The 26,249-nt window shown below is 36.9% G+C and overlaps 3 protein-coding genes across 3 annotated transcripts in view; all 3 read left to right on the plus strand.

The window, feature by feature from the left end:
• Nucleotides 1-9,536, plus strand: part of LOC123680863 — a 31,006-nt gene extending 21,470 nt beyond the window's left edge. Inside the window, exons 2-3 of the mRNA XM_045618980.1 lie at nt 4,894-5,284; nt 7,456-9,536. Of these exons, the coding sequence (XP_045474936.1) occupies nt 4,894-5,284; nt 7,456-9,536 (2,472 nt within the window). The remainder of the gene's footprint in view (nt 1-4,893; nt 5,285-7,455) is intronic.
• An 897-nt stretch (nt 9,537-10,433) lies between these two features.
• LOC123680864 lies at nt 10,434-11,789 on the plus strand. The gene has a single exon (XM_045618981.1). It carries the CDS (start codon nt 10,434-10,436, stop codon nt 11,787-11,789), a length of 1,356 nt encoding a protein of 451 aa, XP_045474937.1.
• Nucleotides 11,790-16,618: 4,829 nt separating this feature from the next.
• Nucleotides 16,619-17,149, plus strand: LOC123680865. Its single transcript, XM_045618982.1, has one exon. The coding sequence runs from the start codon at nt 16,619-16,621 to the stop codon at nt 17,147-17,149; it is 531 nt and encodes a 176-aa protein (XP_045474938.1).
• The last annotated feature ends 9,100 nt before the right edge of the window (nt 17,150-26,249 follow it).

The raw sequence follows: 26,249 nt of genomic DNA on the forward strand, positions 1-26,249 counted from the left end.
CAGAGCCAGAATATTTTACATATTTCCATATTTTCATACTGATGGTTTCAAAAATATTGATGCATTTCAATATTTTTATGAGATAGTTGGAACAAATCAAATGCTTCATTTCATAACAAATATCTTATAACAATAACAGTGTAAACTGTAAATGAAAATTTTAGGTTAGAACTTAGAACATAGATTATTCGAACCGAACTGCTGTGTTTATATTTGGCATCACTCGAAATTTGAAATTCAAACTTAAAACCACAGATTACTATAGTCTGTGTTAGATCTTTCATAGATGAATATTATTTATTTGAGATTTTAAGGTTAATTCTTGCACGAAAAATAAACAACGATATCATATAAATGAAATATAATGAATGAATGGATATGAGTATCAGAGCTAATATGGGTGGTAGCGAGCTCAATTCGTTATAATTATCGAAAATGAAATAGAAATCAAGAGAAGAATATTTAATCTTTAGCGTCAACGAAATTGGAATAACTCAATTATTTGATTATAAACACTACTTTGTTCAACAAATGGAATGTTAAACGTGAGTTTATGATGGTTTTTCTAATTTAGTAGCTTATTTCCAAGGTTCAAGAGGTATATCTTATGCTTGAGAAAACTTCAGTGTTCCGGTTTTCAGGGGTGAATTAGCTCATTTTGAAAATTTAAAATGGCTATATCTTTTTAACAGGGCCGAATCGGAAAAAATGGTAAATGAAAAAAGTGTTTCTTTTGACCTCAAGAACCTTCGGTTAAAATATATGTACAAGTCAAAGACTCACCCTGTATAAAAGAAAGAATCAACGGCCACAAATATGCAAAAAATTCTACAGCCTTAAAGAAACATGAATTAACAACTAACCATGGGTTCGACTTCGACAACTGTGAAATCTTACACAAAGAAACCAACAGCAAAATTAGGACTTTTCTGGAAATGATTTACATTCAAAAGGAAAAAAACTCTATAAACGACAGAACCGACCTGAAAAATTCAGCAAAAATTTACCATAACATCCTGCAATAATATAAAACCTATCTAGAGGAGGCATCTGTGACTACAATTGTAAAACAAAATCAAAATGAAATGAAAACTTCAATAACATATTTATTAATATAGATAGATAAACACAGATGGCAATTCAAGTGATAAACTGGGAAACTGCATTGTCAAGAATTAAACAAATCAAATTTTATTTGACAGTACCCTCGTAAAGATTAAATTTTATTGATTTGACTTGTACAACTTTTATTATAGGAATATTGCTAGACTAGTAAGTTAGCATAGACATAAGGGAAAAAAAAAATGAATAATAATCAATTTTAATTAATTTTAGATGTTGATGTCCAACTGTTATTATACAATCTTGAAAAAGGCTTATTTACGCCGAAACATATGTCGATTTCACTGAATAAAATATAAATATTTGAATTTTAATGTGCTCTAAACCCAAGAAAATTACACTTTCAATACATCAAATATAGCACAAGAAATATTACTTTTCCTATTCATAAGCTCCTGGGTGAAAAAATGGAGACAAACAACATCAACATGAGATTTATTCGTGACAACTATCCTGAGGACATATCACAAGCTTTGAAAAAACTTTGGAACATCAAAAAGAAGAATGCGAAGCAGAAAAACAGGAGACTATTTCTTTTACAATGCAAAAATGCACAATTATGTCCAACATTTCTGAAATTTAGTCTTCCCCACATCAAATTCCTAGACAACTCAATGGGGGTAAAATTTGACAGTGCAGTACGTTGTTTCCAATTGAAAACACTCAATCTACTTCTAACAGACACAACGAAACACCTGAGAAAACTAGAAAGGGAAATTAAACATACAGAGTCGGAGTTAAATAATGTACAACCATCTAACTATATTAGACAATATCTTAACATCCAGAATATGAAAATAGAGGAAACATTCAAAAAAATCCAAAGCAAACAAATAAAAAAAAATACAGGAATTGAACAACAAAAATGATAATACCGATATCACACATACAGAGTGGGTCACTAACCTCACTAACACTACTATACCTAAAACAGTCATGGAAGTTTTAAGCTTGGGCCCAAACTACAGCAAAGAATATAAAACAAAAGACATACCTATAACGGACATTGTTGCGAGTTTGGAAACTGCAATTATGAATCTGGAACCAGAAACACAGAAAAAAATAAGAACAGATATTACAAATACCATCACTAATTTCAAACACAAAAATTCTAAGAAGAATAGAGAACAAGTAATATTGAATAAAAAAATCAAAGAAACGACAGTATTTCTGAAGAACAATCCTCAACTCACCATCCTGAAACCAGATAAATCGAATAAAACCGTTATTATGAACAAAAGTGAATATAAAAATAAAATAATGGAACATCTTAATGACGAACAAACTTACAAAAGATTGAATAGAAATCCTACACAAATAATTCAAAAGAAAAATAACGAATTAATAAAAAATTGGGAAATGAAAAATCTTCTACCTAAAAAACTATGTTCCAGTCTCAAAATACACAACGCTGTACCTCCCCAATTCTACGGTTTACCTAAGCTCCACAAAAACAATATTCCATTAAGACCAATTGTCAGCTGTATTCAAAGTCCTACCTATAATTTATCAAAATATTTATCCAAGTGTATTTCACCCATTATTGGCCAGAATGCATACCACATAAAAGATTCTTGGACATTCAAACAATTCATAAATACAGTGAGCTTGAAAGACAATGAAAAATTGGTATCATTTGATGTTGTCAGCCTATATACCAACACTCCGATGGAAAAAGCCAAAAGCATAATTGCAAAACGATGGGATGAAATAAAACATCACACAGATCTCACGAAAGTTGAATTTCTGAAGGCCACTGATTTCTGCATATCAAACTCTTATTTTCAGTTTGAGGATTCTTTTTACAGCCAAATAGACGGATGCAGCATGGGAGCCCCTCTATCAGCACTATTAGCCCAATTGGTAATGGAAGATCTTGAAGAAACCATAATAAATAAAATAAAACACAAAATATCTTTTTTCAAAAGATATGTAGATGACTGCCTGACTGCAGTTTCCGAAGCAGATATATTATTAATTTTAAACGAATTAAACAACTATCATCCAAAAATTAAATTTACAACAGAAATTGAAAAAGACAACAGAATAAACTTTTTAGATATGACACTCATACATAATATTATGAACTCAAAAATAGAAACAATTTGGCACACAAAAGAAACATGGTCAGGCAGATACCTAAATTATAAATCAATAGCACCAATTCAATATAAAAAAAGTGTAATTTCAGGGATTGCCGATAGATCGATAAAGCTGACATCACCAAAATATCGTATCGAGACAATAAAAAAAGCAAAGAAAATCCTAAATCAAAATAACTATCCATCAAATCTAATAGAAAAAATATTTAAAAACAGAATTCATTCAGCTTATAATACCATCGAAAACGAAGCCACAAAAGGAAACAAAAAATATGTAGCAATTCCATACGTGAAAAATTTATCAGAAAAAATTAATTACATATTCAAAGACACAGACATAAAAATTGCACATAAATCCAAAAACAATTTGAAACATCTCTACACCAAGCTAAAATCCAAAATTCCAAAAGATAAAATATCCAATTGTGTTTACAAACTAAAATGCAAAGAATGTTCAGGAGTTTACATAGGCCAAACAACCCAATATATAAAAGAAAGAATCAACGGCCACAAATATGCAAAAAATTCTACAGCCTTAAAGAAACATGAATTAACAACTAACCATGGGTTCGACTTCGACAACTGTGAAATCTTACACAAAGAAACCAACAGCAAAATTAGGACTTTTCTGGAAATGATTTACATTCAAAAGGAAAAAAACTCTATAAACGACAGAACCGACCTGAAAAATTTAGCAAAAATTTACCATAACATCCTGCAATAATATAAAACCTATCTAGAGGAGGCATCTGTGACTACAATTGTAAAACAAAATCAAAATGAAATGAAAACTTCAATAACATATTTATTAATATAGATAGATAAACACAGATGGCAATTCAAGTGATAAACTGGGAAACTGCATTGTCAAGAATTAAACAAATCAAATTTTATTTGACAGTACCCTCGTAAAGATTAAATTTTATTGATTTGACTTGTACAACTTTTATTATAGGAATATTGCTAGACTAGTAAGTTAGCATAGACATAAGGGAAAAAAAAAATGAATAATAATCAATTTTAATTAATTTTAGATGTTGATGTCCAACTGTTATTATACAATCTTGAAAAAGGCTTATTTACGCCGAAACATATGTCGATTTCACTGAATAAAATATAAATATTTGAATTTTAATGTGCTCTAAACCCAAGAAAATTACACTTTCAATACATCAAATATAGCACAAGAAATATTACTTTTCCTATTCATAAGCTCCTGGGTGAAAAAATGGAGACAAACAACATCAACATGAGATTTATTCGTGACAACTATCCTGAGGACATATCACAAGCTTTGAAAAAACTTTGGAACATCAAAAAGAAGAATGCGAAGCAGAAAAACAGGAGACTATTTCTTTTACAATGCAAAAATGCACAATTATGTCCAACATTTCTGAAATTTAGTCTTCCCCACATCAAATTCCTAGACAACTCAATGGGGGTAAAATTTGACAGTGCAGTACGTTGTTTCCAATTGAAAACACTCAATCTACTTCTAACAGACACAACGAAACACCTGAGAAAACTAGAAAGGGAAATTAAACATACAGAGTCGGAGTTAAATAATGTACAACCATCTAACTATATTAGACAATATCTTAACATCCAGAATATGAAAATAGAGGAAACATTCAAAAAAATCCAAAGCAAACAAATAAAAAAAATACAGGAATTGAACAACAAAAATGATAATACCGATATCACACATACAGAGTGGGTCACTAACCTCACTAACACTACTATACCTAAAACAGTCATGGAAGTTTTAAGCTTGGGCCCAAACTACAGCAAAGAATATAAAACAAAAGACATACCTATAACGGACATTGTTGCGAGTTTGGAAACTGCAATTATGAATCTGGAACCAGAAACACAGAAAAAAATAAGAACAGATATTACAAATACCATCACTAATTTCAAACACAAAAATTCTAAGAAGAATAGAGAACAAGTAATATTGAATAAAAAAATCAAAGAAACGACAGTATTTCTGAAGAACAATCCTCAACTCACCATCCTGAAACCAGATAAATCGAATAAAACCGTTATTATGAACAAAAGTAAATATAAAAATAAAATAATGGAACATCTTAATGACGAACAAACTTACAAAAGATTGAATAGAAATCCTACACAAATAATTCAAAAGAAAAATAACGAATTAATAAAAAATTGGGAAATGAAAAATCTTCTACCTAAAAAACTATGTTCCAGTCTCAAAATACACAACGCTGTACCTCCCCAATTCTACGGTTTACCTAAGCTCCACAAAAACAATATTCCATTAAGACCAATTGTCAGCTGTATTCAAAGTCCTACCTATAATTTATCAAAATATTTATCCAAGTGTATTTCACCCATTATTGGCCAGAATGCATACCACATAAAAGATTCTTGGACATTCAAACAATTCATAAATACAGTGAGCTTGAAAGACAATGAAAAATTGGTATCATTTGATGTTGTCAGCCTATATACCAACACTCCGATGGAAAAAGCCAAAAGCATAATTGCAAAACGATGGGATGAAATAAAACATCACACAGATCTCACGAAAGTTGAATTTCTGAAGGCCACTGATTTCTGCATATCAAACTCTTATTTTCAGTTTGAGGATTCTTTTTACAGCCAAATAGACGGATGCAGCATGGGAGCCCCTCTATCAGCACTATTAGCCCAATTGGTAATGGAAGATCTTGAAGAAACCATAATAAATAAAATAAAACACAAAATATCTTTTTTCAAAAGATATGTAGATGACTGCCTGACTGCAGTTTCCGAAGCAGATATATTATTAATTTTAAACGAATTAAACAACTATCATCCAAAAATTAAATTTACAACAGAAATTGAAAAAGACAACAGAATAAACTTTTTAGATATGACACTCATACATAATATTATGAACTCAAAAATAGAAACAATTTGGCACACAAAAGAAACATGGTCAGGCAGATACCTAAATTATAAATCAATAGCACCAATTCAATATAAAAAAAGTGTAATTTCAGGGATTGCCGATAGATCGATAAAGCTGACATCACCAAAATATCGTATCGAGACAATAAAAAAAGCAAAGAAAATCCTAAATCAAAATAACTATCCATCAAATCTAATAGAAAAAATATTTAAAAACAGAATTCATTCAGCTTATAATACCATCGAAAACGAAGCCACAAAAGGAAACAAAAAATATGTAGCAATTCCATACGTGAAAAATTTATCAGAAAAAATTAATTACATATTCAAAGACACAGACATAAAAATTGCACATAAATCCAAAAACAATTTGAAACATCTCTACACCAAGCTAAAATCCAAAATTCCAAAAGATAAAATATCCAATTGTGTTTACAAACTAAAATGCAAAGAATGTTCAGGAGTTTACATAGGCCAAACAACCCAATATATAAAAGAAAGAATCAACGGCCACAAATATGCAAAAAATTCTACAGCCTTAAAGAAACATGAATTAACAACTAACCATGGGTTCGACTTCGATAACTGTGAAATCTTACACAAAGAAACCAACAGCAAAATTAGGACTTTTCTGGAAATGATTTACATTCAAAAGGAAAAAAACTCTATAAACGACAGAACCGACCTGAAAAATTTAGCAAAAATTTACCATAACATCCTGCAATAATATAAAACCTATCTAGAGGAGGCATCTGTGACTACAATTGTAAAACAAAATCAAAATGAAATGAAAACTTCAATAACATATTTATTAATATAGATAGATAAACACAGATGGCAATTCAAGTGATAAACTGGGAAACTGCATTGTCAAGAATTAAACAAATCAAATTTTATTTGACAGTACCCTCGTAAAGATTAAATTTTATTGATTTGACTTGTACAACTTTTATTATAGGAATATTGCTAGACTAGTAAGTTAGCATAGACATAAGGGAAAAAAAAAATGAATAATAATCAATTTTAATTAATTTTAGATGTTGATGTCCAACTGTTATTATACAATCTTGAAAAAGGCTTATTTACGCCGAAACATATGTCGATTTCACTGAATAAAATATAAATATTTGAATTTTAATGTGCTCTAAACCCAAGAAAATTACACTTTCAATACATCAAATATAGCACAAGAAATATTACTTTTCCTATATATATATATATATATATGTTGTTGACAACATCCACAATTTCTGGTGGAAACACTTCAGGTCTGTCCACTCTAGCCTAGCTCGCCTATTCCAACAACTTCTAGAGAAACCTGAGCTGGTCCCAGGCTTTATGACTGCTGGACTGACATATATGTTGACCAAAGGAGCCGAATCAAAAGATCCAAAAAACTACAGACCGGTTACATGCTTGCCGACCATTTACAAACTCCTCACAGGAGTACTCACCCGGCACATCAACAACCACGTGAGAAGCCACAACATCTTGGCAACTGAACAAAACGGATGCAAATCCAAAGCAATGGGTGCCAAAGAACTGTTGATAACGGATGTTATCATCACGAAACACGCAAGAAAAAAGCTACGTAACATCTCGGTAGCGTGGGTGGACTATAAAAAAGCGTTTGACTCGGTACCCCACACTTGGCTGCTCAAGGTTCTGAGTATGTACGGAGTATGTGGATCAGTAATAAATCTCCTAAAACACCTAATGAGCGAATGGCGAACCTCGCTGATTCTGAAAACTGGGGCTACTATAATTAAAACAGCTCACATCGCAATCAGACGGGGTCTATTTCAAGGGGACCCACTTAGCCCCTTATGGTTTTGCCTCAGCAAGCTCATCAATGAACAGAAATATGGATACATCCTAGACAAAAACAGAAAGATCAAAATAACCCATCAACTATATATTGATGATCTCAAATTATATGCGTCCAATGAAGAACAACTTGAAAAAATGTTAGAGATCGTGGCAACATTTAGTGAGACCATAAGAATGGAGATGGGGCTAGACAAGTGCGCAAGGCTAAAGGTCAAAAGGGGAAAAATATCTGAAAATGATTCCAACATCTTGAATCCAAATGCCATTCAGAACCTCGGCATGGATGAAACCTATAAGTATCTAGGTATACAGCAAGCTCTAGAAATTAAAAACGCTGAAATGAAGGAAGCCTTTAGTAAGAAACTATTTCATCGGGTGAACCAAGTGCTCCAGTCCAAACTGAATTCGAAATCATTGTTTCTAGCCTTGAACACATGGGCATTGCCCATAATGACGTACACCTTCGGGGTACTTACATGGTCGACTACAGAACTGCAGGCTTTGGACACGAAGATCCGCACCATTTTGACGAAATACGGAGTACATCACCCTCACTCATCCGTGGCAAGACTCTATCTCCAAAGACATCTAGGGGGAAGAGGGATGCTTAACCTAGAAACATCACATAACAAATCCGTAATAAAACTAAGGGAATACTTCATGAAGCAGAACTTACCCTTTGTCAGAGCCCTTCGTTCGGTAGATGTAGGATGCTCCCCATTACGGCTATCGGATTCCGACTTCGCGCTGCCGATTCGCACTCAGCAAAACCTGCAGGAGGAATGGAAAGCTAAGGTATTACATGGTAGATACCCTAATAATTTAGACAACAGCAATGTGAATAAAAAAGAATCCTTAACTTACCTTAAGGCGGGCTACCTGTTTCCTGAAACTGAGGGCAGGCTGCTTGCAATACAGGATCAGGTGATTCCTACCAGGTCTTACCTCAAAAACATAGCGGGGCAACAACTTACCTCTGATCTATGTAGAAAATGCAAGCTGAGGCGTGAACACATCCAACATGTTACGTCTGGTTGCTCCATCCTCGCTCCGAGAGAATACACGGATAGACACAACCAAATGGCAAAAGTTTACCATCAGGCCATGGCACTGAAATTAAAACTAGTCAAAACTAAGAGGAAAGATCATCTATACTCACCTGAGAATGTCCTCGAGAACGAAGAATTTAAATTATATTGGGACACCACGATAGTGACGGACAGGCCAGTGGCAAATAATCGACCGGATATCGTCTTACTGAACAAAACTGAAAAAAGCTGTGAGATCATCGATATTACGGTTCCTTCAGACGACAGTATTTCAAGGGCATACACTGAAAAAATTACAAAATACTTCGATCTGTCGTTCGAACTAAAGGAAATGTATAAGCTCAAGAAAATATCTATTATCCCACTGGTGATGTCGGTCAACGGACTCGTAGAAGAACATCTTGTTGATAACACAAAGATGTTGGAACTTGACATCTATGTTGTTTCGAGTGCCCAGAAGGAAGTCATACTGGGCAATACACGTATCGTAAGGCGCTTCTTTCATAGCTCTTGATTCCACTTTGGCTCTGAGAGTTCGGTGGTATCTCGTAATTCCCGGAAAGGTGATTGAAAAAAAAAAAAAAAAAAAAAAATATATATATATATATATATATATATATATATATATATATATATATATATATATATATATATGTTACGTCGTGTAGAATTTTTCCTGCAGAAAATTTGTTGTTTGTTGGCGCCACCTGCGGCCGCGGTATTACCCGGTCGGTAAATCCGGTCGGTAAACAAACATCGTCATAATTAATAATGATAATTTTCTCAAGTGTCAAACTGTGCTTATCGATTCTAAAATTTATCAAACTAAGTTATTTGATTACTTAAAATTCATCTAATCATCTATCATCTTTATACATTTTCAATTTCTTCTGTTAAAAACTGATTGAGCAATTTCGAGTGAATTGTGTGTTACTCAAATTGAGTGATAACCACGAAGCCGGTGCAGAAGAGGTTAATCATCCCTTTTACCCATCCACCTGACCATCTTCTGCCACCAGATTAGGGGGTAAATTCAAAGACATCATCTCTCTTAACTCACGAGGTAAGTGCACACAAATTCTTTCAACAAGTTGCTTAATCTCTTAATAGTTATCGTCATCTGAAATTGGTTGCAATAATTTGCGATCATTTATTGGTGCCGACACCCGGGAATTGTTCAAATTAATTCCATAATTTCAATCTAATTTCAATTTCCGTTCATCTGATTATTCATTTAAATTCGCCGTTTAATTTTCTTTCCAATAAATCAAGTGGAAAATTAATTGAACGGCTTATCGCGCGTCATCTGTTTATTATCTCCTTTGGCAAGATAAGCATCGTCTGTTCACTTTTCGAACTATAAATTCCGAATCAATTTATTTCTTTATACCGGGGTCGTTCGAAAGTTAAAATGCCGTCGATGGATAAATTGAAGGCCTCTATCTCTGAGGCGGTTGTCAAGCGCGAAAATGCATTCGCAGCGGCTTCCACTCTTCTCAAACTAATCAAAAGTTTGACCACCGAAGCAGATGTTGCCAACATGTGCTTGGCCGAGTTGTTTAAGGTGGAGAAGACCTTCAAAGAGGCTGACGAGTTGATCGTAAAGCTCAACTCTCAGTTAGAAGAAGGACGGGACGAGGCACCCTCAAAGTTTTCTGCCTTTTTTGAGATTTGCCTGCATGTCCGTGCTGCCCATAGCAATCTGACTGCATCTCCTTTGGCTGCGAAGCCTTCCTCTGTTGATCTCCCTATTCCTCGTGTCGAATTGCCCTCTTTTCATAGAGAAATCGAGGAATGGCCTGGCTTCATCGCGCTATTTGATGCCCTAGTGCATCAAAATAACTCCCTGGCGCCAGTCCAGAAGTTCCATCTTCTGGCATTTTCTCTTGCTGGTGAGGCGGCTTCTGTCATCTCCGGCTTCGAGATGAATTCGGTGAATTACGCTCTCGCCTATCAAGCCCTGTCCTCCTGTTATCAAAATCCTCGTCGGCTTGCTGACCTGTATGTGAGCCAGATACTGGATTCACGGCCTGCGTCTGTTTCTTCCTTGTCCCAGCTGAAACAGTTCGCCACCACGCATCAAAACGCGATCAATGCCATCAAGGCGCTGCCCATACCAGATTTAGCGGACTATCTTCTGTTCTCTCTGGTTTTGCGCAACCTGGACGTACCATCTCGTCAGTTGTTCGAGGGGCAGCTATCCTCGGATGACTTTCCCAATCTCTCGCAACTGCTCGAATTCACCAATCGACAGCTGCGAGTGTTGGAAAGCACTTCTATCACGTCATCCCGTTCGTCTGTGCCGAAGAGGTCGTCAAGACCACCATCACCGGTAGCCTCAGCTTCTGTTTCTCCATCGGCTGTGCCTTCATCCTCTGGCCAGTCCTATCGCCGTCCGGCATACACTGGTTCGCGCTCATCTCCATCGCCCGCATGTGTTTTCTGCTCTGCAAATCACTCCATTCGCCAGTGTCGTGAATTCAAGGCCATGACTATTCATAAGCGAAGAGCTTTCGTGACTGAGCAACGATTGTGCAGAAATTGCATGTCGTCGTTCCACTCCACTGCCACTACGTCGTCTTCCGTTTCCCACACGAGGGAGCAGTCGACAGACCAACTCCCCTCTCCACCTTCTGTATCCCGCACGGAGGAGCCATTGACAGAACTATCCCCTTCTCCACCTATTTCTTCAAAGCAGTCAGCTCGTACTCCCACCTCTCGAGTTGGAGTACGAGGTCGATTGATGAATGTCGCGCACGTTTTCTAGGGGGACAGGTTCAGCATCGTCTGGCCGTGGTTCGGAATGACTACGAGTGTGGTCAGCTTGCGGCCGACTCATCCCGTCGGTCCAACATCCGTCCACGGCGTCTCCTCTGTTCTCTCCTTGTCATCTGCTTTCATCTGCGCGCTCTGCCTGGCGTCAGACAAATAATCCGGACTACCTTATGCCTACCGCCTGGATCCGTCTAGACAACCGGCGGAATGTCGTTTTTGGCCGAGCTCTTCTTGATTCAGGTTGCCAACACACCCTCATCACCCGAGATTGGGCCACCAAGCTTCGTCTGCGCATTCACCCCGAAGCTATTCAACTTTGCACCTTGAGTAACGCGGATCAGTTTCGCATCCAAGGGTACGCATACGTCACTCTCTGTCACCAAGGGGATCCCCCAAATCTAATCATTAAAGCCTACGTTCTTGACGGCCACCTAGATCCTCTTCCTGTCCAAGCGTTCAATGGCCGATGGTCTGAGTTTCGGCAATTCAACCTAGCTGATCCACTCTTCTATCTTCCTCGCATCATAGGGATGTTGATTGGTTCGGATGTGCTCCCTCATCTAATTCTTCCTGGCACGTTGCGCCCATCGACTGAACTTCCAGGGGCATTATCTACCACCTTAGGTTGGGTGCTCTATGGGCCCTATGCTCGTTATCGCAAGAGAACAAAACATGTTTCCTTCTCACCTGACATTGTCAATGGTTCCACTCGACATCCTCAAAGTACCCATCAGGCCTCCCAACAGCACACCTCTTCATCATCTTCTGCAGGGTTATCACCTGCTGTTCCTTCTTCGTCACTTACGCAGCCTGATTCTCCTCTATCAGTGATCACCTGCCATTCCTCTTCTGACAAACCTAAGTCTTCTGATGCATCTCCCCAACTCTTACCATCTGACGTGATAAAATCTCATGTCGTTACCGATCTTCAAACCATGAACATGAGCCCCTCGCATCATTCAGACCAGGAGCTTGTCCACCTCGTTCGTCGCTTTTGGGAACTCGACAAGGTACCTGAAGTGCTTCCTTTAACTCCTGCAGAGAAAGAACGTGAAATGCTGTATCGCGCTGATGTAACTCGTGACTCCAATGGAAGATACACCGTTGGTTTACCCTTGTCATCTTCTCGGCTGGGTACCTCTGTCAACGTGGCGACTAGGCAGTTTATTCGTTTGGAACATCGTCTAGACAATAACCCTGCTCTTCGTGTCGCCTATCATGAGTTCATGCGTGATTATCTCGAAAGTGGACTCATGGAATTGGTTCCTGAATCTTCTGATTGTCCGCGATATGAACCCTATTACATCCCTCATCATCCTGTACATCGCCCTGACGATCCTCCTACTAAAATTCGAGTGGTTTTCAACGCCTCTTGCGCATCTGCTAATGGCAAATCCCTCAACGATCTTCTCCTTACTGGCCTGAAACTGCAAGCGGATATTTTCACTCTTCTGCTTCGCTTTCGTCTACATCGATATGTCTTCACTGCCGATATCAGACAGATGTATCGACAGATCTTGATAAGCCCTGCCGCGCTTGGAACTGTGCGGTGCCCATCTTCTCGCCAAACTCATGCATCACCTGTCCGCTCGTGTTTTGCAGCATCTCACTACTGAATACATCGCCTTCTGCGATTCTTCAGTAGCCTTGTCGTGGATTTGTGGTGAGAGTCACAGGTGGAAGACATTTGTTGGCAATCGAGTCGCTGAGATCCATGATCTGATTCCCTCAAATCACTGGAGGCATGTGGTGTCTGAAGACAACCCAGCTGATTGTGCCTTTCGAGGATTGATGCCTGCAGACATTCATCATCACCCATTGTGGTGGCGTGGTCCTCACTGGTTGTCTCTCGATTCCTCTCTATGGCCCCTGTCCTCTGTTGATTCATCTCAAATTGATCAAGTGGACGAAGAAGCCAAGCCGCTCTCCGCTTTAGTGTTGACGGTTGTCTCCGGTGAACCCACCATGATTGACCGTTTTTCTTCGTATCTTCGAACAAGCGCGTCATTGCCTTTTGTCGACGTTTCATACTGAATGCTCGTGGTTCAGCTTTACCTCGCACAGGTTTTCTCACCTCTGTTGAGCTTCAGGAAGCAGAGATCTGCTTAATACGTCTGGTTCAATCTGTTCATTTTGCTGAGGAGCTGGCTGAGCTGCAGAAACCATCTTCTCGTCATCGACTCATCATGAAACTTCACCTTTTTTGCGATGAGCATGGACTTGTTCGAGTTGGAGGTCGCCTTTCAGCCTCTTTATTACCATATCGACACAAACATCCTGTTCTTCTACCGAAGAACAATCATCTCACTCATCTGATAATCGATGATGCCCATTATCGTCTTCTGCACGCCGGTGCTTTAGCTACTCATTCGTACATTCGTCGACGGTACTGGATATTGGACGGACGTAATGTAGTACGCAATCGTCTGCGCAAGTGCAACCGATGCTTTTCTTGCAAGCCCCGTCCTCTAATACAGCCAATGGGCAATCTTCCACCAGAGCGGCTATCATCTGCTATGGCTTTTCTAACTACTGGTGTCGACTACGCCGGCCCATTTTATGTGACGAGTGCACGACTACGCGGAGCCGTTAGCACGAGGGCTTATCTGGTTGTCTCCATCTGCTTCTCTACTAAAGCAGTTCATCTAGAATTGGCATCTGAGCTGTCAACCCCAGCGTTCATCGCTGCTTATCGGCGCTTTGTTGCACGCCGAGGTCATCCTTCCGTCATCTTTTCGGATAACGGGACCAACTTTGTTGGTGCTCATAACTACCTTCGTGACCTTGGCCGCTTACTGTCTGCTCCACAACATCAGCAGAGTCTCTGTGATGCCGCCTCGTCGTCCGGAACTGACTGGCGATTCATACCCCTTCCAGTCCTCACTTTGGCGGCCTGTGGGAGGCCGCTGTAAAATCTGCTAAACATCATCTTACTCGCGTTATTGGCGAGCAGAAACTCACTTACGAGGAGTTTCTCACCGTCTGCACTCAGATTGAAGCCATCCTCAACTCTCGTCCTCTGTATCTTCCATCATCTGATCCTTCTGATTTTGAGGCCCTTACACCAGGGCATTTCTTGGTTTTCCGGTCCCTAACAGCTCCTCCTGACAACGATGTCAGTTCTGTGTCTGTGAACCGGTTATCTCGTTGGCAACTAGTCCAGCGATTTCAGCAGGACTTCTGGAAGCGTTGGCGTCAGGAATACTTGCATACCTTGCAGCAACGTCACAAGTGGTTGCAGCCATCTACACCCATTCTTCCAGGTACTGTAGTCGTCATTCGAGATGATAATCTTCCTCCTCTGAAATGGAGTATCGGTCGTATATTATCTGTTTTTCCTGGAACTGACTCCACCACTCGTGTAGCTGATGTTACTACTTCCTCTGGGATAATTCGACGACCAGTCGTCAAGCTGTGTCCTCTTCCAAGTCAATAGATGACCCTTTTTCGTCTGTTCACTCCTTGCAATTGATATTACTGAAGGGACTCTTCAGGGCGGGCGGCATGTTACGTCGTGTAGAATTTTTCCTGCAGAAAATTTGTTGTTTGTTGGCGCCACCTGCGGCCGCGGTATTACCCGGTCGGTAAACAAACATCGTCATAATTAATAATAATAATTTTCTCAAGTGTCAAACTGTGCTTATCGATTCTAAAATTTATCAAACTAAGTTATTTGATTACTTAAAATTCATCTAATCATCTATCATCTTTATACATTTTCAATTTCTTCTGTTAAAAACTGATTGAGCAATTTCGAGTGAATTGTGTGTTACTCAAATTGAGTGATAACCACGAAGCCGGTGCAGAAGAGGTTAATCATCCCTTTTACCCATCCACCTGACCATCTTCTGCCACCAGATTAGGGGGTAAATTCAAAGACATCATCTCTCTTAACTCACGAGGTAAGTGCACACAAATTCTTTCAACAAGTTGCTTAATCTCTTAATAGTTATCGTCATCTGAAATTGGTTGCAATAATTTGCGATCATTTAATATATATATATATATATATATATATATATATATATATATATATATATATATATATATATATATATATATATACACATATATATAGTCGATAGAATTTTCTTTATTTGGACAAAATGGACAAAAACAGAGACACAACAAACATTTGACTAACTTTACCAAAACAAAAAAATTTTTCAAAGAACACAACGAATTACTGATTACAAGAGCAGACAAAGGAAACAAGACGGTAATCATGACAAACACGGAATACGAGGAAAAAATGAGCATTTTGTTGAAAGATAATACTACATACATAAAAACTAAACGAGACATGACGCTAACATTAGAAAAAGAAAACAACAAAATAATAAAGAATTGGAAAGAGAAAGGATTCATATCAGAAATTGATTACAAAACATTAACCATACACAACAGTAAAACACCAAAAATATACGGATTACCTAAAATCCACAAAGAAGGAAATCCTTTACGTCCAATAGTATCTTGTGTCCAATCACCTTTATACCATCTGTCAAAATACCTAGCGGAAATACTAACACGCACAACCGGTAAAAATGAATACTACATAAAAACTCAATACAGCTAAAAGAACAACTGAATAAATTAAAAATAAACAAAAATGATAAATTATATTCACTTGATGTAGTATCTCTATATACAAATATCCCTATTGAGCTAGTGAAAAAAACGATAAAAGAAAGATGGCACCAAATAACATCACAAACGGAAATACCTGAAAATGAATTCACAGAAACAACTCAACTTATAATCAATAACAGCTATTTTCAATATAAAGATGAATTCTACAAACAAATTAAGGGAGTAGCCATGGGAACCCCAATATCAAGTGTGATTGCCCAAAGTGTAATGGAACACATAGAACAAAAAATCATGAAAAAGTACAACAACAAAGCCTTTTTCAGGAGATATGTTGATGATTGTCTCTTAATAACCACACCAACAATAATGAAACACATTTTACGAGACTTCAACAGTGCTCATACACTATTACAATTTACGATCGAACAGGAAAAAGACAAAACATTAGACTTCTTGGACATGACACTCATCAACAAAGACAACAAAATATTAACAAAATGGAAAAATACAAAACAAAACTCCGACCGCATCTTGGACTATAATTCCAACCATCACACCGGACAAATACGAGGCACAATAATTGGATACATTGACAGAGCCCTTAAACTTACATCACCGGAATTGAGACCAAAAATTATAAAAGAACTGAAAGACCGACTTATTAAGAACAACTACCCTACAAAGATGACTACACCATTAATAAACCAAAGAATACATAGACTGTACAACACGATAACAACTGAGGAAAAGAAAGAATAAAAAACACGAATACCAATTCCCTACACAAAAAACTTATCACATAAAATAACAAAGATATTAAAACCCCACAACATCGAATTAGTCCATAAACCTCAAAATCAAATAAAGGAGATTTTCACTAAATTAAAAACTTCAACACCTAAATCTAAGAAGTCTAATCTAGTTTACAGTATTCCGTGCAAAAACTGTGACAAGCAATACATTGGACAAACATCACAGAGATTACACGACAGACTCAACGCTCATAAATACACAAAAAACGCAACAACGGCACTAAACAAACATAAAAAGACAAAAAAACATGAATTCGACTATGACGAGACAAAAATACTAACAATAGAGCCAAGACGAAGACAGAGAGAAATATGGGAGATGATACACATACAATCAAACTTGGAAAAAACAGTAAATGATAGACAAGACGTAAAACAACTCAGTCAATTTTATGTACCACTCCTTAAAAAACCGACACAACAAAAAGAAGAAGACAAGACCTAAAACGTGACACATACCAAAGAAGACTGACTTTGACATTCACGTTCCAATATTGTAAATTGACGAGAAATTGAAGGTGAGATACATTTATTTTAATTAACTTATTTTGTGAAGTAAATTATTGTAAAGAGTACTTGCCGAATAATGGCCACCGTTCCCAACACCACAGCCTTCTGCATCCATTGTAAAGTGTTGTCTGGAAGTTGGAGCTCGGCCAGGTGTTTCGTGGTGTTAACGTGCACGAGTCCATTACTGCTGATGACTAGAGGAAATATTCTCACCTGTCTCTCAAGTTTCCACAATGTTTTGAGTTCTCTTGCTAATTCTGAGTATTTGACGATTTTGCTGTCATAAGCTTGTGCCAAGTTGTGATCAAGTGGCACCGAGAAGTCTACTATAACAGCCATCCTCTCCCTTTTCATCCACAGTACAAGATCTGGACGGTTGTGCTCCAGAGGCCTATCTGCCACAAAGGGAAAATCCCAGAAGATTTTAGCCTGTTCATTTTCTGCTAGCGCTGCCGGTGTGTATTGATAGTGTGGTGTGAAGTTTCCAAATATTCCCCATCGTAATCCGAGCATCTGATGGACCACTTTGCCCATATCGTTGTGCCTTCCCAAGTATTTGGTGGATGCAAGTGGTGTACAACCCCCTGACAAGTGCTGTACGGTTTCCTCCACTTGGTTGCAGATCCTACATTTCGTGTTTTCGACTTGTTGTTTCATGATATATTTTGAGTAGTTCCTAGTTGGAACTACTTGATCTTGAATGGCATGTAGTGCTGCTTTAGTGCTTGCGTATAGGTAACCAGCAACGAGGTAAGTATGAGATCGTGTTTTATCTACTTCTGGCTGATTAATTCTAGCGTGAAATCTCCCGTGAAGTACTTTGCTACGCCATCTTTCTCTCATATTTTCGAGTTGATTTACATCTGTTTCAGGTCCTGCCGGGCTAGCTAAATTGAGGGCGGTATATTTTGTGTCCCATACCACCACTCTTTTGTGAAGCGGTAAGTTGCTCGAGAGGAAGTAGTTTTTCAGGGATTTAATTTCTTTTTCAGTTGCAGACTCCATGCTGGATAACCCGCGACCTCCCTCCGTTCGTGGAAGGTATAGACGCTCAATTGCTGAATTGGGATGCAATATGCCATGCTTCGTGAAACTGACTCGGACCCATTGATCCAATGTATATATATATATATATATATATATATATATATATATATATATATATATATATATATATATATATATATATATATATATATATATATATATATATATATATATATATATATATATATATATATATATATATATATATATATATATATATATATATATATAATATATATATAAAAAAAAATATATATATATATATATATATAATATATTAACATCATCCGCCAGGTGCTTTACTCCTATTGAAGGTGAGGATTTTTACCTTGGTGCTCACCACGAAAGTGTGAAGGAAAAAAAAAAAAAATATATATATATATATATATATATTTTTTCACCTTATAGGGTTGGTATCTCTTAGTGCCGGGCAGAATTTGCCAAGGCATTTCAGATAGATGTAAGGAACTTCCGTACTATTCTAACATTTGCTAGTATGACCTCTTTCTGTGCTGTACTAATGAGGTCCACATCTAGTTTTAGTTTGACAGTATTCTCAACCAGATGTTTTTCTACTAATCCGTTCGTCGAAATTATCAGCGGTAGTATGGCTGTTGACTTTAGGTTGTATATAGTCTTAACTTCGAAGGCCAGGTCATGGTACTTGGTTGTCTTCTCAACATATATATATATATATATATATATATATATATATATATATATATATATATATATATATATAACTGGGAACACAGCCAAACTTGAACTTCACGAAGACCTAATAGAGAAGGCGCAGAAGGAGGTGATCTTGTGGACCACGAGAATTGTGAGAAGTTTCCTCACTAGCAATTGAGTGTTGCCTTGTTCTGTGAGGAACCGGCAACCTCGAAGCCTTACCCTACAACGGAGATTAAAAAAAAAATATATATATATATATATATATATTGTCTCCAGATAACAGTCGTACTATAAATATCGTGAATCTATTAAGGGAATTCGACTGATAAGAAGGATTTCAGTTTTACTCTTTATTCATACCAAGCTTTCGGAACTGGTTGGTTCCTTCCTCAGGGTTACTACAATTTTAACAACCAGTTCCGAAAGCTTGGTATGAATAAAGAGTAAAACTGAAATCCTTCTTATCAGTCGAATTCCCTTAATAGATTCACGATATATATATATATATATATATATATATATATATATATATATATATATATATATATATATATATATATATATATGTACTGGACTGGACAACTCTTGGTGTTCTGACACCCGAGTTGTACGGATAACCACCATGAAAGTGTGAAGGCAAAAAAAATATATATATATATAATATTTGAATTTACATAGTGAACGTTTTGTGTTGATGAGTTTTTGTTATAATTAGTGTTTGTGTTGTTTTAATAGTTTTTGCTTTTAATAATTTGTGTTTTTATTCTTAATATTTCGATTCGTATTATTTTTGAGGCAAGGTATAAGAATTTCATTCCATCAAAATGCCATTTTGTTTTTTGTGTGGAAAACCCAGAGATACAGACGAAAATATCCGTATTTTTCGGGTACCAAAGGTAAGTTATAGTAGATGTTTTCGACATAGGACTGAATGAAATTTCTACATATATGTTGAAACTGAAACTATTATTTCATCGAAATAATATATATATCAAATAAACTGCTATTTCTTTTTCATCTTTTATTGGAACCACTCTTCAAATTCTGCATTCACTAATAAATCTACATGTACAAGAGCAATTATATGAATAAAATAAATGAAAGTATTTGAAGGCAATTGACCTAAGACATTAAATATCCTAGTTTTCCAGGCAACAGTATTATCTAGCTAAGCGAGATCTCATGACTGAGATTTCATTTGTTTGTGCCTGCATATCTTACAAATGATAATAAAAGTTCATTTGTTTTTAGGACGATAAGCTACGTGAACAGTGGATTGATGCTGTCGGAAAATATCTTCCTCCTTCATCTTTCATTTGTTCCGCTCATTTTCATTCTGAGAGCATGGGCATGAGAAAGCTGCTCAAAAGCGCAGTACCATTATGCATGTGAGAATTTTTCACTAACTATTTTAATATCATCAAAAATTTTTAGCAATATTAATGGAAGTCAACATATCTTCAGCAGATTTTTAAATATTATTTTTTGAAATGACAACAGATTGCCTCAAATTCGATGCCCTTTGAAAAAATTTCAAAGCTCTTTCCCTGAGAAACAATTGAATAATTGTGAAAACTATTTTCCTACAATTCCCAAGTTGTTAACAAAAATTTATTTTCTTGATGGGACACAGGGCCGTCGCTAGGGGGTAGGCAGGAGAGGCGACCGCCTAGGGCGGCAAAATTCTGGGGCGGCATTTCAATCTTGATCAACAAAAATCATATGTGTAAAAATTCAAAGTAAGAAATGAGATTCAAATCGGTTAGAAACAACACGAAAATATACAGACAATTTAATCAACAATTTAAACCATCAAAGGTGCCGCATTATACACAACAACTCATAAATATCCAGATGTCGTCTAAACCCCCTGAAAAAAAACAAAATGTTCAAACGTTTTATAAAGTGGAACTCAGCAGAAGAACCTGAAATCGCAGAGCCTATTCTAGAGGGGCGGCAAAGATTGAAGGAAGGTATTTTCTACTTTTTCCGAGAAATCTAGGTACTAAATTACTAGAAGAATGTATTGAATAGATTTCTTTTTACTTTCACCGTGATTTTTTTTTCGGATTAATAACTTGATTTTTCAATGCTAATTGGAAATTGGAATATTATCTCAAATTTTATAAATCAATTACCTATCTTTTAAAATGAAGCTGACAAAGCCGTCAAATTTACTTTATAAGAGTATCTAGATACAAAATAAGATACTTTTTTGCAAAGGTATCTTAAGATACTTAAAAAAAAAAAGAATTCAAATAACTATCTGAAGATTCTTTTTCAGATACTTGATAAGGTACTTTGTCAGGTGTTAAAATGCTAGGTACAATTCTGAAATTCGGAGGGTCTTGCAATTTTGTTTTCGGTAGTAGGCATAAGAGCGATATTAACGGAACTGAAATAGTTATCATTCGAACATTTGTAATAGATTCCATTTCCACATTTTAAACATCTTGAAAACATTACGGACCGTGACGTGCCTTTATGAGAAATCGTCCTTGCTTCCTTTCATAACTAGCAATTGGTTTCTAGCACAGTTTTATCACTTTATTGCCTCTGTCGAAGATCGGTTTTGTTTACGTTATACCAGCTGCTGAAATCGAGGGTAGATTTTTGTGACCTAATACGGGTTTACGAACAATTCATGGAAAAAACCAAATATATTCAAGAAATGGAATTTTTATCTGTTTCGTCCAACAATTTTTATTGATTTCTTTAGTAGTTTATCAATTAATAATAATCTTTCCTGATTAAATTTGAATTCATAAGAAATAATTACACTCAATACATATTACGTCCATAAAACCTTTTTAACTTTTTATAGAAAAATCTTATCACGAATTTGCAAAGGCGTCGACTTGTATTTTTGCCGGGGCGGCAGAAACGCTAGAGCGGGTCCTTATTGAATATTATTATGAAAGGACGAAAGGTATTGGTAGCGAACTCCATCTTTTTGATTCTTTACAATTTACGGCATAATTTGATGAAAACTTAGAAATGTCGGCAAAAAAACGTACCGAATTCGTTATATTTAATTCGTTTTCTTTTCTCTTTGGTTCAAAAAATGGAAATAATGTATAACTTCGATCATTTTTTCCAATGATCGAAAAGTTAATTTCTAAATAATTCGTTGAATATTTTTTCCGTACAGATACTTTCATTTTTTGTTCTAGTCATTCATGTGTTCCTATTATTATTGTTACTTACCAATCCTAAAATGAATTTTATTTTTTGTATAAGTTTGAACTTGTTGGTTTTGTTTATGTTTTTTCTATGTTATTATTATTAAAATTTCCCAAACAGTCACCTACAATTTTTCCATATTTCCGTAGAAGACCCCGATAAGCCAAAATATTTTTTTTGCATTTTGCAGAGTAGACTGTTAGGGCGGCAAATTGGGAATTTGCCTAGGGCGGCAATTTGGCTAGCGACGGCCCTGATGGGACATTGGATTTTAGACAATCTGAACAATTAACCACAGTATTCATTGAATAGTATTATTTTCAAACAACATGAATTTTTATTAGACTACCCAAAGACATTCTATTTCCGGCAATTATCCATGATTACATAGTGCTGCAGATGGATAAAAGAATTGCAGTTCACCAAGTGAACAGATTTTCAAAAATCTCTATATAAAATATAATTTTTTTCCATATGTTATAGTAATAGTCCCATTTTCCTGAGAAAGCAGCAATCACAGCAGCAACACCAGTTCAACTCAAAACATGTAACAGGATATACCTCTCAATTGTAATGAAATAGTGACTGCCTCGTAGATAAACATTTATTAAATCAAACATACATAGCACCTATCGATCAGAAGAGATTTTGGCAACGGGATGTAAAACAAATAATATTCATAATTACACAAAATATCTACATGAAAATAACAAAGGCTACAAACATCTTTCGAATGGGGAGCCTACGTACTGGCCAACGGACCCAAGAAGATTACCAGATCTGCTAGACTTCTTTGTAGTTAATGGCATCGCTAGACAAAATTGCCTTCTGGAGACCAGCTAGGACTGGGTTCTGACCATTCACCTGTTGTTCTCAATTTAAACAGTCAGCCTATAAAAACAAATTCCCCACCCAAATTGGTTACGAAGTTCACTAGATGGAATAACTTCAAAGACTATATCACAGAAAAACTGGATAAAAACCTCTCGATGAAAGAACCCCTATGGGTTCTATAGATTGATATAGCCGTACAGCACTTTACAGAAACCGTACAACAAGCAGCATGGCAAGCTACCCCCTGGGTCGAAAGAGAAATCTCCAATGATAGCAGTACTCCTCTATACATACGGCAATTAATATCAGAAAAAAGAAGAGCAAGAGGCGTATGGCAGCGGTCACGCAATATTACTGATCTCCATCACTACAGAAGAATGTCACGAAACTTATCCAAAGCACTAAGAGATGTACAAAACTCCTGTTTTGAACACCATACAGAAGAATTGACTACCACAGATCACAGCCTGTGGAGAGCCACGAAAAAATTCAGTAGACCAACACCTTCCAGTGCACCAATACGAAGAGAGAACGGCTGGGCACGATCCCATCAGGAGAAAGCAAACGCCTTTGCATTGCACCTATCAACAGTATTTGAAGAGCCAAAGCCAATACTAGGATTCGAAATGGAAGTCGAAGAACTCCTTGATACGCCATGCCAGTTATCACTTCCCATAAGACCTATAAGTCCTTAGGAAGTCAAATACGAAATACGTAAACTCAAAAATAAGAAGGCTCCAGGTCATGACCTAATAACTGCACAAATCCTGAAAAACTTACCGAAAAAAGCAATAGTATTCTTAACCACCATATATAACCGCATGCTGAATTTGGGTTACTTCCCCATCACTTGGAAATACGCCCATGTGATGATGATTCACAAAAATGGCAAACCTGCGCACTCTCCAGCATCATACAGGCCCATAAGTCTTCTCCCAATCCCTGGAAAACTATTCGAGAGAATACTTCTGGATACATCAAGACCATGAGACAACAGATCTTCTTCCTGACTACCAATTTGGTTTCCGTCAAAGGATGTCAACGTCACACCAAGCACACAGGATAGTCAACGTCATCTCAAATTCTTTAGAGAGTAAACAATATTGCAACGGCGTATTCCTGGATGTCTCCCAGGCGTGTGACAAAGTGTGGCATGCAGGCCTATTATACAAGATCAAAAAGAACTTAAATCACAATTACTATCCCATTCTGAAATCTTACATATTTGACAGATACTACTCTGTTAAGTTCAGTAGCGAACTATCTGGGTATTTTCCAATCAAATCTGGTGTACCCCAAGGAAGTGTACTGGGACCGTTTTTGTATCTTCTCTATACTGCTGATTTACCGGAAACTCCCGTCACAACTATCGCCGCATTTGCTGATGACGTTGCAATACTTTCATCCAATGACGATCCCATTCTGTCCTCCACAAATATCCAACTACACCTGGACCAACTCAGCAACTGGTACAAAACATGGAGGATAACTTTGAACCAGAGCAAATCAGTAAATGTAGTTTTCACCCTAAGAGACAACGCCTGTCCCAGAACAACCCTGAATGGAGTCTCCTTGCCGAAAAAGACTGAGGTCAAATACCTGGGTATGCATCTGGACCAACGGCTCACATGGGAGAAGCACGTGCAAGCAAAACGGAAACAACTAGACATGAAGCTCCGACAGATGTATTGGCTTTTGGGAAGAAAATCGAAGATGACCATGCAGAACAAAGTGACAGTGTACAAGGCAACTCTCAAACCAATATGGTCTTACGGAATTCAACTGTGGGGTTGCGCGAAGCCATCCAGAAGGAAAATTATCCAAAGGTTCCAGTCAAAAACTCTCCGCTTAATAGCAAATGCACCATGGTACGTCACTAACCAACGACTGCACGAAGACTTACAGATCCCTTCCATCAACGACGTTATAGAATCTACTTCATCCAGATATCAAAATCGAATACAAGGTCACTCAAACGACCTAATACAAAACCTCTACATGGAAGGACCCCAAAACAGAAGACTGAAGAAGACATGGCCCGAAGATCTTCCACAACACTAAAATAGTGCAAGTCGAGTAGAAATGTCACTGGACTTTTCACTCTGATGTTGTCTCTCTTATCACAATTACTTAATACCTGTAATGAGTAGATTGTATATTAAGCAATAAATGACAAAAAAAAAACATAAAAATAATGAAAAGAAATGATTAAAAAAATCACGCACGTTAACATTATGTTCAAAATAAAATTAAATGTCGTTTTCGGAAACCTACCCGGGTTAATACCTTGTTCATTCATTTTATTTTATTGTGAAACATTATTTTTTTTATTTGTTGAATAAAGGTCCCCGACTTTTGCCTATACGCGGCGTAGGATTTCTCCTCGCCGTCGGCTTCTCACTCCGCGCTAAGAGGAACATTCACTCAATCCCAGATATTTAAAATATCAGAAGGGCAGAGCTCGGTCGTGTCCGGTCCTTGTCGTCCCCCTGGTTCTCGTCGAACTTCTGGTCCTCTTACACGTGATCCTTGGACCTGTCCTTCGCTTCCTAGGAATTTTCTCACCGTCCTTGCAGTACCTAAAAGAACAGCTTTTTGCATTATATTACATATGTACTCACTAAGTCCTAGTTGCTTGATATTTCTCTTGAGATTTTTGTAAAGGTGTTGATTCGTCTGCTTCACATAGTATTTTGTAGAACTCTGATGTACTTGCTTGATCTCTGAAGTATTCCCGTAGGCTTTCTATCTGTCCACTAGCAAGTTCCATGATGTCCGTAAGACCTCTGCCTCCT

The sequence above is a fragment of the Harmonia axyridis genome, chromosome 5, assembly GCF_914767665.1.
Source record: "Harmonia axyridis chromosome 5, icHarAxyr1.1, whole genome shotgun sequence".
Classification (NCBI taxonomy): Eukaryota; Metazoa; Arthropoda; class Insecta; order Coleoptera; family Coccinellidae; genus Harmonia; species Harmonia axyridis.

Coding starts and splice junctions, on each gene's coding strand:
- LOC123680865 (XM_045618982.1), top strand. CDS start 16,619: ATGGGAACCCCAATATCAAGTGTGATTGCCCAAAGTGTAATGGAACAC.
- LOC123680864 (XM_045618981.1), top strand. CDS start 10,434: ATGCCGTCGATGGATAAATTGAAGGCCTCTATCTCTGAGGCGGTTGTC.